General features: G+C 35.1%; 1 protein-coding gene across 1 annotated transcript in view; it reads left to right on the top strand.

The window, feature by feature from the left end:
* Positions 1 to 13175, top strand: part of ryr3 (ryanodine receptor 3) — a 126952-nt gene that overhangs the window by 40985 nt on the left and 72792 nt on the right. Inside the window, exons 14-24 of the mRNA XM_088002273.1 lie at positions 355 to 519; positions 2637 to 2758; positions 2840 to 3020; positions 4473 to 4608; positions 5971 to 6066; positions 6146 to 6264; positions 6442 to 6575; positions 9665 to 9906; positions 10919 to 11111; positions 12272 to 12488; positions 13049 to 13153. Of these exons, the coding sequence (XP_087858399.1) occupies positions 355 to 519; positions 2637 to 2758; positions 2840 to 3020; positions 4473 to 4608; positions 5971 to 6066; positions 6146 to 6264; positions 6442 to 6575; positions 9665 to 9906; positions 10919 to 11111; positions 12272 to 12488; positions 13049 to 13153 (1710 nt within the window). The remainder of the gene's footprint in view (positions 1 to 354; positions 520 to 2636; positions 2759 to 2839; positions 3021 to 4472; positions 4609 to 5970; positions 6067 to 6145; positions 6265 to 6441; positions 6576 to 9664; positions 9907 to 10918; positions 11112 to 12271; positions 12489 to 13048; positions 13154 to 13175) is intronic.

Raw genomic sequence — 13175 nt, 5'->3', positions numbered from 1 at the left:
TATTTACTCTATTTTTAGCTAATTCCTCCATCTTTTCTACTCCATCGGCTCCTTTATCAAGGAAGGTCAAATCCTCGTCGTGCTCAACATTGCATTAATATGTTCCTCCCAACTTGCTGTTGACATTAATCAGTTGAATCACTCCATCTCTGTCTGACAAGTGGCCAAGCTAATGATCCCTGCCTGAGCCTCCATTGAAACTGATGTCCTGAACCTGTGATTATCATCTAATGCCAATTTTTCATCGTGTTTGATGGACTTTGTGTCGTATTTCCAGCCATGTGAGTGGATTTGGCCTTTCTGCTTTGTTTTCTTTGCTAATCTTCGTTTTCCTTCTCATTCTGAATAAACCAGGAAAAAGGCGATTCTGGCATGAAGAGGGATATTGATGGGATGGGAGTCCCTGAGATAAAGTACGGTGACTCCGTCTGTTTTGTCATGCACGTGGCCACCGGACTGTGGCTGTCCTACCTGGCACCTGATGCCAAATCGTCTCGTCTTGGTCCCCTGAAAAGAAGGGTAAATATTTTGTTTGCAGACAGTGGGAATAAATATTTCACTCATCTTTTGGTCTGCCTTTATTTAGAGAATTTATAAAGGTTTAACTCTATCTAGTACATTTTACTTAAATCAGGGATGTCCAAAGTGTGGCCTGAGGGCCATTTTCTGCCCTTTGGATGATTTTGTTTGGGCCCTTGGTCCACAATACAAGAATGGAGTGACTTTTCGATTAATTTGATATTTTTACACACAAAAAAATTCTTCTTACTTTTATTCATTTAGCTACAAGGAAAAGTATTTTTCTTTTATTCATTGATTACACTTGATGTGTTGCCAAAGGTGATGGAAAAAAAAGGATAATAAACCCCAATAAAGTTTTTGAAAATAACACAGAAACGCAATGCATTTACAGATTCCTTTTCTACAAAAAAATAAACTACTATGTTTTATTAGAATGTTGTCTATTTGGTATATTATCGAGGCAAGAGAGACAAGAAATGTCTTAAGAAATAAATCTTTCCAGTTTTAATAAAAAAATAGATAAAAATGAAGCCCTCGAGTTCTCTCATCTTCAAAATATTTGGACACCACTGACTTAAATCCATTAATTTATGTTTAAAGTGGATTCCAGGTGAATAAAGTATATAAACCAATAGAGGAAAGTAACTGTGGATATCTGCAATCATTGAATTGAAATCTAAAATCTAGTCATCTGCTTCCACAAACATTTGTGGAAGATTTGGCAACACACTCACTGAAGACCAATGTGGTACCATGATGGTGTTACTGGTATTTTAACAGAGTGGAAGGGAAAGGAAATGACGGAATCTAAGGGTACATTCACACCAACCCCGTTTAGTCCACTTTAACCAAACTCTAGTTCATTTGCTTAACATTATTCACAACAATTTGCTGAGTTGTGAATAAACGTTAGAATTCGAATAAACATTCAAACTCTAATGTGCACCAAAGAAACGACCCCTGACCTAAAACCCTAAGTCTCGGTTTGGTTGAATTGAACTCAGGTGCGGTTTGAATGCATATGTGGATGCAAAGCAGACTGGAGACTGCTCCAAAAGCAGGAAGTGGACTAAAGTGCAGGGGATTCTGGGTAGATAAAAGGCAAGAATCTAGTGCTAGTGGGATCCACTGCAAAAACACCATATTTTACCAAACAGTTTTACTCTTGTTTCTGGTGCAAATATCTTATTACACTTGAAATAAAACAAAACTAACTTTCAAGTATCTTTTCAGCAAGATATAGAAGCTTGTTTTATTTGAATAATTAGTGAAATAGTCTGGAACGAGTATTTTTTAATCATTATGAAGGAATTATTTTCTTGAAATAAGCTTCTATAGCTTGCTGATAAGTAACTTTTAAGTTAGCTTTATCTTAATTCAACCTTACTAAGATATTTGCACTACAAAACTAGACAAAAGTACTTTGTAAGATTGTGTGCTTTTGCAGTGAAATGGCTCTGGAGAAATCCTACAACCGCTAAAATCTGACATAACACCATTTTTGTTTGCATTTTGTGAAGAAGAAAGTTGCACTAATTTCTTCTTCAGAGGTTTTCATGACATTTCCTTCGGTAGTTCTTGTTGCAGCGCCACCACAGGCGAATAGGGGAACAGGTTTTTTAAAAGGTTTTGTTTGCCACAAGGTAAAATTGTCCTGGAAGGCTGAAAAGTCCAGGACAAAAGTGACATTTGCAGAATCAAATCACAGTCCATCAAACTTGTTTATACAGCTCATATTACTATTAAAAACCAGGCTTCACTTTTACTCTGCTGGCAGCAGAAATTGTCTCATTAGGAGTGATGGGCACTTGAGCTGGGACAGTAAATGAGTTTGGCTCTTGTCTGCTGCTCAAGGCTGAGTCTTCCTGCAGAGATGATACCTTGTGATGATGCAAGGCAGCGTCTGCAGGCTTGAGCGTTGGCCAAACGCCTGACAAGCTGAAGGTGATGGCCAGTTTACAACTAAATCCATCTCTGCCTGTTTGATCCTTAAGCTGCTGGATTTCCACCAACTCAGGGTTTTTTCATAGGTTTTTTGTGAATCTGAGGTAATATTTCAGTCATTCCAATCAGAAAAATGTTTTTTTTACATTATGCATGTTTTTCTGATCTAGGCCTGCCTTCACTCTGAGGGCCACATGGATGATGGTCTCATCCTGCAGCGCTGCCAGCATGAGGAGTCTCGGGCTGCTCGCATCATCCGAAACACCACATTCCTCTTCAGAAACTTCATAAAGTGGGTAAAAAACTTCAGAGCCAACATGTGATTCCAAAGCGAATCAAATTAAAATTTAAAAGTCTGATTTTTGACTTTCAGGGCACTGGACAGCGCTGCAGCCGGAGAGACGAATGCGGTGGCCGGATATGTTGAAGAGGTGCTGCAGACGCTGAACGATCTGATTGAATATTTCAAGCAGCCCGACGTAGATCTAGAGCACGAGGAAAAACAGGCGAGGCTTCGCTCACTCATCAAACAACAAGACCTCTTCAAGGAGGAGGTAAGTCGGCTGAATCAGTCCGCAGAGACTGGGCTTTTGTTTTATCTGGTAAATAATGTCATGTGGGATTTAAAGAATCTGGCAGCATCTTCAGTTTATTGGAAAAATTCAAAGTAACCTCAGTTTGGAGAATCAGAGGAAAAATCTTGAGTTGACTTATCAAAATAGAAAAAAAATAATGTAAATATGGAAATAATCTTAGCTAATACTTTATATTTGAGAGATTTTAAAGGGATGATTTTGGTAAATTACAGTTTTTAATTATCTTTAATTAAAAATTTAATTATTTTATTCTTTTTTAAAAAACTGTAGTTTTTAATTAAGTCTGTTTAAGTCTAATTTATAAAGTGGAGTCCATAAAGACTCCTGAGGTACAAAACCATAAATGTGGCCGTAATCATGGGTTTGACTAAAGCCATAACAATTTGTGGTGATTTATGAATATCATCATTTATTGCTTTCAACAAAGGAAATGCAATTTACAAAACAATACTCCAGAATTTACTATTTTTCTAACAGTGAAGGCTTTTAAATCTTTTTGGTGCCAGAAACAATAATATCTTGATTAAAAGTTACTTATAAATCAGTTTTTACTTATAAAACTGACTTTTATAAATAAAAATCAAATCTTATTTAAAAAATAATTGCAACAAAGCAAAAAGATTAAAGTTAAAAACAGCATTATTGTGATAACCACAACAAAATAACATGTTTCAATGTCTTGACTAACAATAGACAAACTATCTCTTTTGTAATATCTTTGTCTGTTTACATGCCTGTCACGATAACAAATTAAATAAATTGTTCCAGAAGTTATTGCGATAATTTATAATATTGTTGTTTTGAGACCATTTTTAAGTGATATAATGGTAATTAAAAAATAAAAGAACAATAAGCTTTAAATTCTAATGAACATTTAACACTGGAACTAGAAGACATATTAAATATCCAAAATAAATAAACAAAACAACAAATAAAATGAATTTTGAAGTCATTGTAAACAAAATTGTCCATCAAAAAAAGGGCTGGTTGAGGCTAAAACACCAAAACTAAAAACTTTTATCTTCCAGCTTTTGGTAGAAAGAGAAAAAAAAGAGATAAACGATAAATTATGCCAATGGAAATAATTGAGTTTGTTTTAATTTATCATGCAATTAATTGATTTATTGATTATTGTGACAGGCCTACGTGTTTATACTTGCATATTTCAATACAGTGCTTTATTTTGTCATTATTCATTCAGCACTTTCCAGATTATATTCATTTTCTGCCAAATAAATGTTGAATTCTTGTAATAATTTACTTTCACTAGAAATATAAGCACTACTTTGTGTTCTTTTTTTAAATAAAATGTTTCTAATAAGACAAAATATAAGTTTATACTGAACTTAAAGCAAATTCCACATCTCATGATTAATAGCTATACATAATAATGCATGTATTTTCCGTCAGGGTATGCTGGCCCTGCTCTCCAAATGCATTGACCGGATGAACCTGTATGATAGTGCGGCCCACTTCGGAGAGATGGCCGGGGAGGAAGCTGGTGCAGCGTGGAAGGACATCCTCAACCTCCTCTATGAACTCCTGGGTGAGTGATGGATCACAGAAAATATCTCCTGTCAGCACCTGTTCAGTCTGAGTGGACATGAAGTATTTATCATCCCTCCCTGAATCCCTTTTTCCCCTTTGGACTCCTCTTCTCTCATCTCTCTGCAGTCCTTCATTTCATCCTTCGCTAGCATTCTTTTGAGCATGTTTAAAGTTCACAGCTTTTTGCAGATTCATTTGTCTCAAAATAAATAACCTGTATGTCACGTGAACCTTACCGGGTCCTACATTTTCCACTGTTTTTATTTTCAAAGCTCAGAGGGTGTTTTGTTTTCCTGTCGCTGGCATTCTTCCAGGGTGGTCAGGCTCACCTTGACCACCCTTACATTCATCATTCCCTATCCTGGAGCCGCTCACGTGTGTGCACAGGTCTAGCCCACAAACACACAGCTAATCGTAAATTATTGCTGCCCCTTCGGTGGGGTTGCCTCTGAGGAGGCAGATTTTCATGATGGATTGTTTGTTCTGCCTTTCCTTTCAGTATAAAGGGGAATGAGCTTAATAGTCCAAGTTATTTATTTAATTTGTTCATTAAGCATCAGTTTTTATAATTTGACGTTAATCACGCATCCATAAGAGGTGGATGTTCCTCTAAAACGTGTCAAACTCAATTTGTGTTTGAAATCATTCAAATCTCTGGAGGATTTTGATTTCAAGTTATTTGTTTGATTCTTGGAACTTGACTGGGGTATCTAAAAAAACAAGAAGGAGTTACAAGTGTATCTTCCTTTTATTGACATTTTAATAAAAATTTTTTAAAAAGTATCTTAATATGTAGAAAAATAATTACAGTAATAAAATGCTTCTTATAATTGCTTACCAGATTTTTGCCACTGGCATTTTATCAGAGAAAAACATGAAGGAAAAATTAAATTGCCTGTAAAAATAAATTTAAATTTGGTGTGAATAATTTTGAGCTTAAATGTAAGTTGAGTGCATCCAAATTACAAGATTGTGTGGCAGTCCAAGCAATGATTAAACTGCTAATGAAATCACAATTTGGCATTGTTTTTTTTTTTTTTAAATTACCTTCATGTCATTTATTTTGACATAATTTACTCTTGGTCACCAGTGTGGCTCTGTTCATGTGTTCATGCTGAATTAGAGCTTTCTTGACACCCAGTGTTGGTCAAAATCAGTATTCAGAAAGTAGATTTGCTGGCATTTAGTCAACCTGGTGTCCCTGAAACAAAATGGAACAAGGCTTCTAAATGTCTTAGTAGCAAAGAAAGTCCAAAAGAAATCCTAAATAATTATAGAGCTCAGAGCTTTTGGCTTCATGTTCACCCAACAGTTAAAAAAAAAACATTGTGTTGAGAGTCAAACTGTGTGTTTTGTTCAGCTGCACTGATTCGTGGAAACCGGACCAACTGCACCCAGTTCTCCCGAAACTTGGACTGGCTGGTCAGCAAACTGGAAAGAATGGAGTCGTCATCAGGTATCACAAGTCTCTTTGTTTTTCTTCTAATTGATAAAACATGGAATGACGGATGATTTGTTTTAACTTTGTTTTGCAGGAATCCTAGAAGTCCTCCACTGTATCTTGGTGGAAAGTCCAGAAGCCCTGAACATCATTCAGAAAGGTCACATTAAATCCATAATTTCTCTTCTCTACAAGCATGGACGCAACCACAAGGTGGGCTGGGAAAATTGGTCTGGATTTTATCAGTAATTGCATTCATCATTGTCAAAAAATCATTCTGGATTTAAACAGAAACAAGATTTAATTATAAGTCGTTACATGATTTACTGAGTTAAAACAATGTGTTGCATGAATGAAAAAAGAAAATACTTCTTACTTTTTGCCCTTTAGATTCTGGATGTGCTGTGCTCTCTGTGTGTGTGCAATGGGGTGGCAGTGAGAACCAATCAGAATCTGATCTGTGACAACCTGCTGCCAAAGAGGGACCTGCTGCTCCAGACCAGACTGGTCAACGATGTTCAAAGGTAACATGCTGAAAAGTTGTTTATTTCAATATACATATATAAATATATACACACACATTGCCTGTTTTGTGTCTAAAGATTTGTTTGTATGGATGTTTGCTAATGTTGGATCAAATTGACGTTTGAAAGAAAACGTCAAAATTGAAAACGTCAATTTTCAAAAAATTGAAAACGTCAATTTTCAAAAAATTGAAAACGTCGATTTTCAATTTGACGTTTGAAAGAAAAGGTAGACTATACAACACTTTTTTTCCTTCCAGCTGCTCCTTTTCATTCAAAACTTTTATTTCAACAAACTATTGTTGAAACTCTTTGCGTACAACAAAAATTCTTGATTATTCCTTGAGAGACATATACAGTGTCAAAGTGTATTTTTATAGCACATTTCAGCAGCAAAGCAGTTCAAAGTGATTTACATCATAAAAAAAAAAAACATAAAAAACAATTGTGAAACTGGTAAACATTACATTTTGACAAATGCCATCATTAAAATCATCAATACACATCAAATATGTTGTTCAGTTATTATGGGCTACATGATATTAGAAAATCTCGCTGATGCAATAATAGTGGTAAATATTGTGAAGACAATATTAATGGGGATTTATGCATATTTTTCTTAATTCCTCTTTTTCGTCTGTGCTTCCATCACTGTGACTTTTAATGCTTTGTGGGTTGTGGTACCCGACTTACTTTACTTATTTACTTATCTAACTCTACTTACTTAATTCATTTACCTTACTTACTTGCCTTACTTTCATTACTTACTTTCCTAACATTACTTATGTACCTTACTTTACTTAGATACCTATTTATTTTATTAACTTAATTTGGGATTTTCCCTCAGGGTAATTGTATTACATTAGCATGTGAAAATTCATCTTCGTAACAATTGGAATATAGACAAACAATTATTTGCACTCCAAACATTAGCGATGTAAATAGTGGACACACCGACATTGTTACATCTTTCAACCCTAATATACAATCTAGTATTAATATGCAGTCATGTATTAATATACAGTCATGTATTAATCTGCAGTCTAGTATTAATATACAGTCTAGTATTAATATACAGTCATGTATTAATCTGCAGTCTAGTATTAATATACAGTCTAGTATTAATATACAGTCATGTATTAATCTGCAGTCTAGTATTAATATACAGTCTAGTATTAATCTGCAGTCATGTATTAATATACAGTCATGTATTAATCTGCAGTCTAGTATTAATATACAGTCATGTATTAATCTGCAGTCATGTATTAATCTGCAGTCATGTATTAATATACAGTCATGTATTAATCTGCAGTCTAGTATTAATATACAGTCATGTATTAATATACAGTCATGTATTAATCTGCAGTCATGTATTAATATACAGTCATGTATTAATATGCAGTCATGTATTAATCTGCAGTCTAGTATTAATATACAGTCATGTATTAATCTGCAGTCTAGTATTAATATACAGTCATGTATTAATCTGCAGTCTAGTATTAATATACAGTCATGTATTAATCTGCAGTCATGTATTAATATACAGTCATGTATTAATCTGCAGTCTAGTATTAATATACAGTCTAGTATTAATCTGCAGTCTAGTATTAATATACAGTCTAGTATTAATCTGCAGTCTAGTATTAATATACAGTCATGTATTAATATGCAGTCATGTATTAATCTGCAGTCTAGTATTAATATACAGTCTAGTATTAATCTGCAGTCTAGTATTAATATACAGTCTAGTATTAATATACAGTCATGTATTAATCTGCAGTCTAGTATTAATATACAGTCTAGTATTAATATACAGTCATGTATTAATCTGCAGTCTAGTATTAATATACAGTCATGTATTAATATGCAGTCATGTATTAATATACAGTCATGTATTAATATACAGTCATGTATTAATCTGCAGTCATGTATTAATATACAGTCATGTATTAATATACAGTCATGTATTAATCTGCAGTCATGTATTAATCTGCAGTCATGTATTAATATACAGTCATGTATTAATCTGCAGTCATGTATTAATATACAGTCTAGTATTAATATACAGTCATGTATTAATCTGCAGTCTAGTATTAATATACAGTCATGTATTAATCTGCAGTCATGTATTAATATACAGTCATGTATTAATCTGCAGTCATGTATTAATATACAGTCATGTATTAATCTGCAGTCATGTATTAATATACAGTCATGTATTAATCTGCAGTCATGTATTAATATACAGTCATGTATTAATCTGCAGTCTAGTATTAATATACAGTCTAGTATTAATATACAGTATAGTATTAATATAGTCATGTATTAATATACAGTCTAGTATTAATATACAGTCATGTATTAATCTGCAGTCTAGTATTAATATACAGTCTAGTATTAATATAGTCATGTATTAATATACAGTCTAGTATTAATATACAGTCGTATTAATCTGCAGTCTAGTATTAATATACAGTCATGTATTAATATACAGTCATGTATTAATCTGCAGTCATGTATTAATATACAGTCATGTATTAATCTGCAGTCATGTATTAATATACAGTCATGTATTAATATACAGTCATGTATTAATCTGCAGTCATGTATTAATATACAGTCATGTATTAATCTGCAGTCTAGTATTAATATACAGTCTAGTATTAATATACAGTCTAGTATTAATATAGTCATGTATTAATATACAGTCTAGTATTAATATACAGTCATGTATTAATCTGCAGTCTAGTATTAATATACAGTCTAGTATTAATATAGTCATGTATTAATATACAGTCTAGTATTAATATACAGTCGTATTAATCTGCAGTCTAGTATTAATATACAGTCATGTATTAATCTGCAGTCTAGTATTAATATACAGTCTAGTATTAATATAGTCATGTATTAATATACAGTCTAGTATTAATATACAGTCGTATTAATCTGCAGTCTAGTATTAATATACAGTCTAGTATTAATATACAGTCATGTATTAATCTGCAGTCTAGTATTAATATACAGTCTAGTATTAATATACAGTCATGTATTAATCTGCAGTCTTGCTTATCTTCTGCCTTTGACTCCAGCATGAGGCCCAACATCTTCCTGGGCATCGCTGAAGGTTCGGCTCAGTATAAGAAGTGGTACTACGAGTTGGTCATCGACCAGGTGGACCACTTTGTGACCGGAGAGCCGACCCACCTGAGAGTGGGCTGGGCCAACACCAAAGGCTACGCTCCGTATCCTGGCGGAGGAGAGGGCTGGGGTGGAAACGGCGTTGGGGATGACCTTTACTCCTACAGCTTTGATGGACTTCATCTGTGGTCAGGTGGGAAACTCAGTTAAATTGCCTGGGCTTTCTTTAATAACTCAGTTTTCCTACTGTTGATTAAGTCTGAATGAAGCCGGTTTGGTTGGCTGTGTGAAAAAGCAGCTAAACCTTAAAGTATTTCACATGTTTGTAGTAAAAAATGCTTTTTTTCCCTTCTTAAACTGAATTATGTTTTATGTTTAAACTGTATTATTATGAAAATTATATATGTATATTAGTTTTTTGTTTTTTTTAACATAATTGAGTACACATTAAAGTTTTCCAATGAAAAATAAAGGTAGAGAATTGCTAGAAAAAAAATCAGTATTATTATAAGTCAGTATTGGGTCAAGATTCAGATTTCGTCTTGGAATTTTATTTTATTTTTATACTGTAGTTTCTCAAAACAAAAAATCAAAAGGAGTTTTAATTTGCAATCAAATTATATTGTTTTCCTCTTTATTTAGGAAAAATGCTCACAAATTTATTTGCTTTTTTTGTCAAAAATGTATTGGAGTATTCTGTAGACACCTATAAACTTTATCCAAATTCTCTCCCAGGTTTTAACAAAATGATTCTACAAAAACATGTAAAGGACATAAGTTTGATGATAGATCAAACTTAAATGATAAAAAGTATTGGTAAAAGTGATGAATCAATTCCAGAATATGCAGCATTGCTCACTTCTACTGAAAATGTCGCGTTTAATCATCTCCCCTGAAGGACAAACTTAAGCTGTTGTAAACACACTGCCTGTCATTAAACGTCCTGCATCAAACGTGATGCAGATCCTGCCACTAAAAGTTCCAGCTGACTGAAAATCTGCTCCACATCTTCATGATTTTTTCACTTCCAAAGCCTCTAAAAGATCCATTACATCTCCCCGCTCATCCATTTTATGTCACTCCTGTTAAAGCATTCATCAGACGTCTCTCTGCCCCTCTGCCCCGTCTCTTCTCCTCACTTATCATTCTGTCCTACATTTGCTGTGACTTTGCTGCTGTAACTGAGATCCGCTCTCGCCTCCCAGGTCGGATCCCCAGAGCCGTGGCCTCCATTAACCAGCACCTGCTGAACTCGGACGACGTGGTCAGTTGCTGCTTGGATCTGGGCGCTCCCAGCATGTCCTTCAGGATCAACGGGCAGCCGGTGCAGGGCATGTTTGAGGACTTTAACACAGACGGATTCTTCTTCCCCGTCGTCAGCTTCTCTGCTGGAGTGAAGTAAGACGGAATAACAAACTTTACAATAAAGGTTCCCCACAGAAAACTTGCTAAGCTTGGTGATTGGGGCGCTCGACAGTCATTCATCCAGCGGCCCGTTGTGTTTTTGAGTGCCAACTTTGCATGATTTTGTAAATTATGATAATTTAATGCAAAGTTGGCATTTTTAATGGACTTTTAGAGAAACATTGCATTAAGTGTCATTATTTACCTAAGGACACTTTATGACAACTGTCAAACATTCATAAAGACTTATTTATGTTCATGACAGGTGTTATGTCATGTTTTTGACAGTGTCATGTCAGTCTTATGCACACCCCTTCAAATAAAGTGTTACCAAAAATGTTTAAAGTTGACACGAAATTTTAAAATATTACTTGATATTTATGTGTGATTGGAAGATTAATATGTGAACACCAACTATAAAGTCTTAAAAAATGCTAACATTAAAAAAAATTAAATAATTAAGCAGTGCTAAGCCTGGTAGGGGCACAAGTAAAGCCTGGTGGCCCGCCAGGCTTATAATACTCTCAGAGAAACCCTGACAGTCATTCCTAGTGTTGGCTACATCACTTAATCATTCAAGGCGCCATGATGAATGACGGAAGTGAGGATAGGGAGTATTGGAAATGGTTTTCCAAAGTTGTTTTTGCCAGTTTATTCATGGTTTCTACTTGTTGGAGTCGAGTTAATTTGTCTGTGAACTTAACACACCTGAATGGGGCTCACAGATGTAGGGATTTACAAAAGTTGGAAACAGCTAGCTTAGAAACCGACCAGTACCTCCTCCCTCCTGACGTGTTGATCTAATTACCAACTTTGCCTGAATTCACACCACATTATTTATGTCGCTATGTCATGAACAGCACTTCCCCTTAAACTGGAGCAGCATTAAAAACATACAAACGTCAACATTATAATTCAATTCAGTTACTGTGTACAGTTTAATTAAATAAATTACACTTTTTTAAGGCAGAGGAATCCTGGAGAAGTCTATTTTACATGGGAATGTTTTTCAAGGATTAGTAAAAAGAACTAAAAAAAGCCCCAAAAAATACCTTTAAAATGCAATAAAAAAGGCTGCTTTCCAAATAATCTAAAATCTTCCTGAATATTTGTCATGTGCTGTAATAAACAGTTTGTGTGACTTTTGTTCTCAGAGCCCGTTTCCTGCTGGGTGGGCGCCACGGAGACTTTAAGTTCCTGCCGCCAGCCGGTTACTCTCCGTGCTACGAAGCGCTCCTGCCCAAGGAGAAGATGCATGTGGAGCCTGTGAAGGAGTACAAGCGGGACCATGACGGGGTCCGTGACCTGCTGGGAACCACCCAGTTCCTGTCCCAGGCCTCCTTTATTCCCACTCCGGTTGACACCAGCCAGGTGAGCCTACCCACTCTCTGGGCTGCATGTTGAATGTATATCAAAGCAATAATGAACATTATAAGCAACTTTAACTCTTTCATGCATAGTGGTCACTACAGTGGACAGCTATCTCTGGATTGTTATGTTATAAATGCACACAGACCACTGAAGTGGACACTAATGCATCATAAAATACACCATCAACTACTGGCCATCAGCTGCAAATGCAATAAATTATTTTTGTTAAATCCAACATGGCCGACAGACAGAAAAGCATGCCAACTGACCCGGTCCCTCCTTCTACTGCAGACGACTCTTGTGCTTTAAGAAAAAAAAAAGGAAAAAAATCCTGACACAGAGGATCATAATTCATGCATGAAAGGGTTAAAGAGCGTCTAATTTTAGTTTTGTTTGTTAGTTTGTACAGTATAAATTCAGTTTTTAGGATATTTGAAAAGCTTATTCTCCTTTTGGAAGCTTAGTATTTCTGAGTATTTCTCCTCTTGTATAAGATAAATAAACGCTTCCCTAATGACTTTCTTTAATGCATTCTATTTATTTTTTCTCTTTCTCTGCAGATTGTTCTGCCGCCTCATCTGGAGAACATCCGCGACAAGTTGGCAGAAAACATCCACGAACTTTGGGGAATGAATAAGATCGAACTGGGCTGGACGTATGGCAAGGTAAACCTGCTGTGAAAAAGGA

Source organism: Poecilia mexicana, unplaced genomic scaffold (genome assembly GCF_051168715.1).
Source record: "Poecilia mexicana isolate PSO_F unplaced genomic scaffold, ASM5116871v1 scaffold_21, whole genome shotgun sequence".
Lineage (NCBI taxonomy): Eukaryota > Metazoa > Chordata > Actinopteri > Cyprinodontiformes > Poeciliidae > Poecilia > Poecilia mexicana.
The sequence above is the reverse complement of the archived record's forward strand: the minus strand, read 5'-3'. Positions and strand labels throughout refer to the sequence as shown.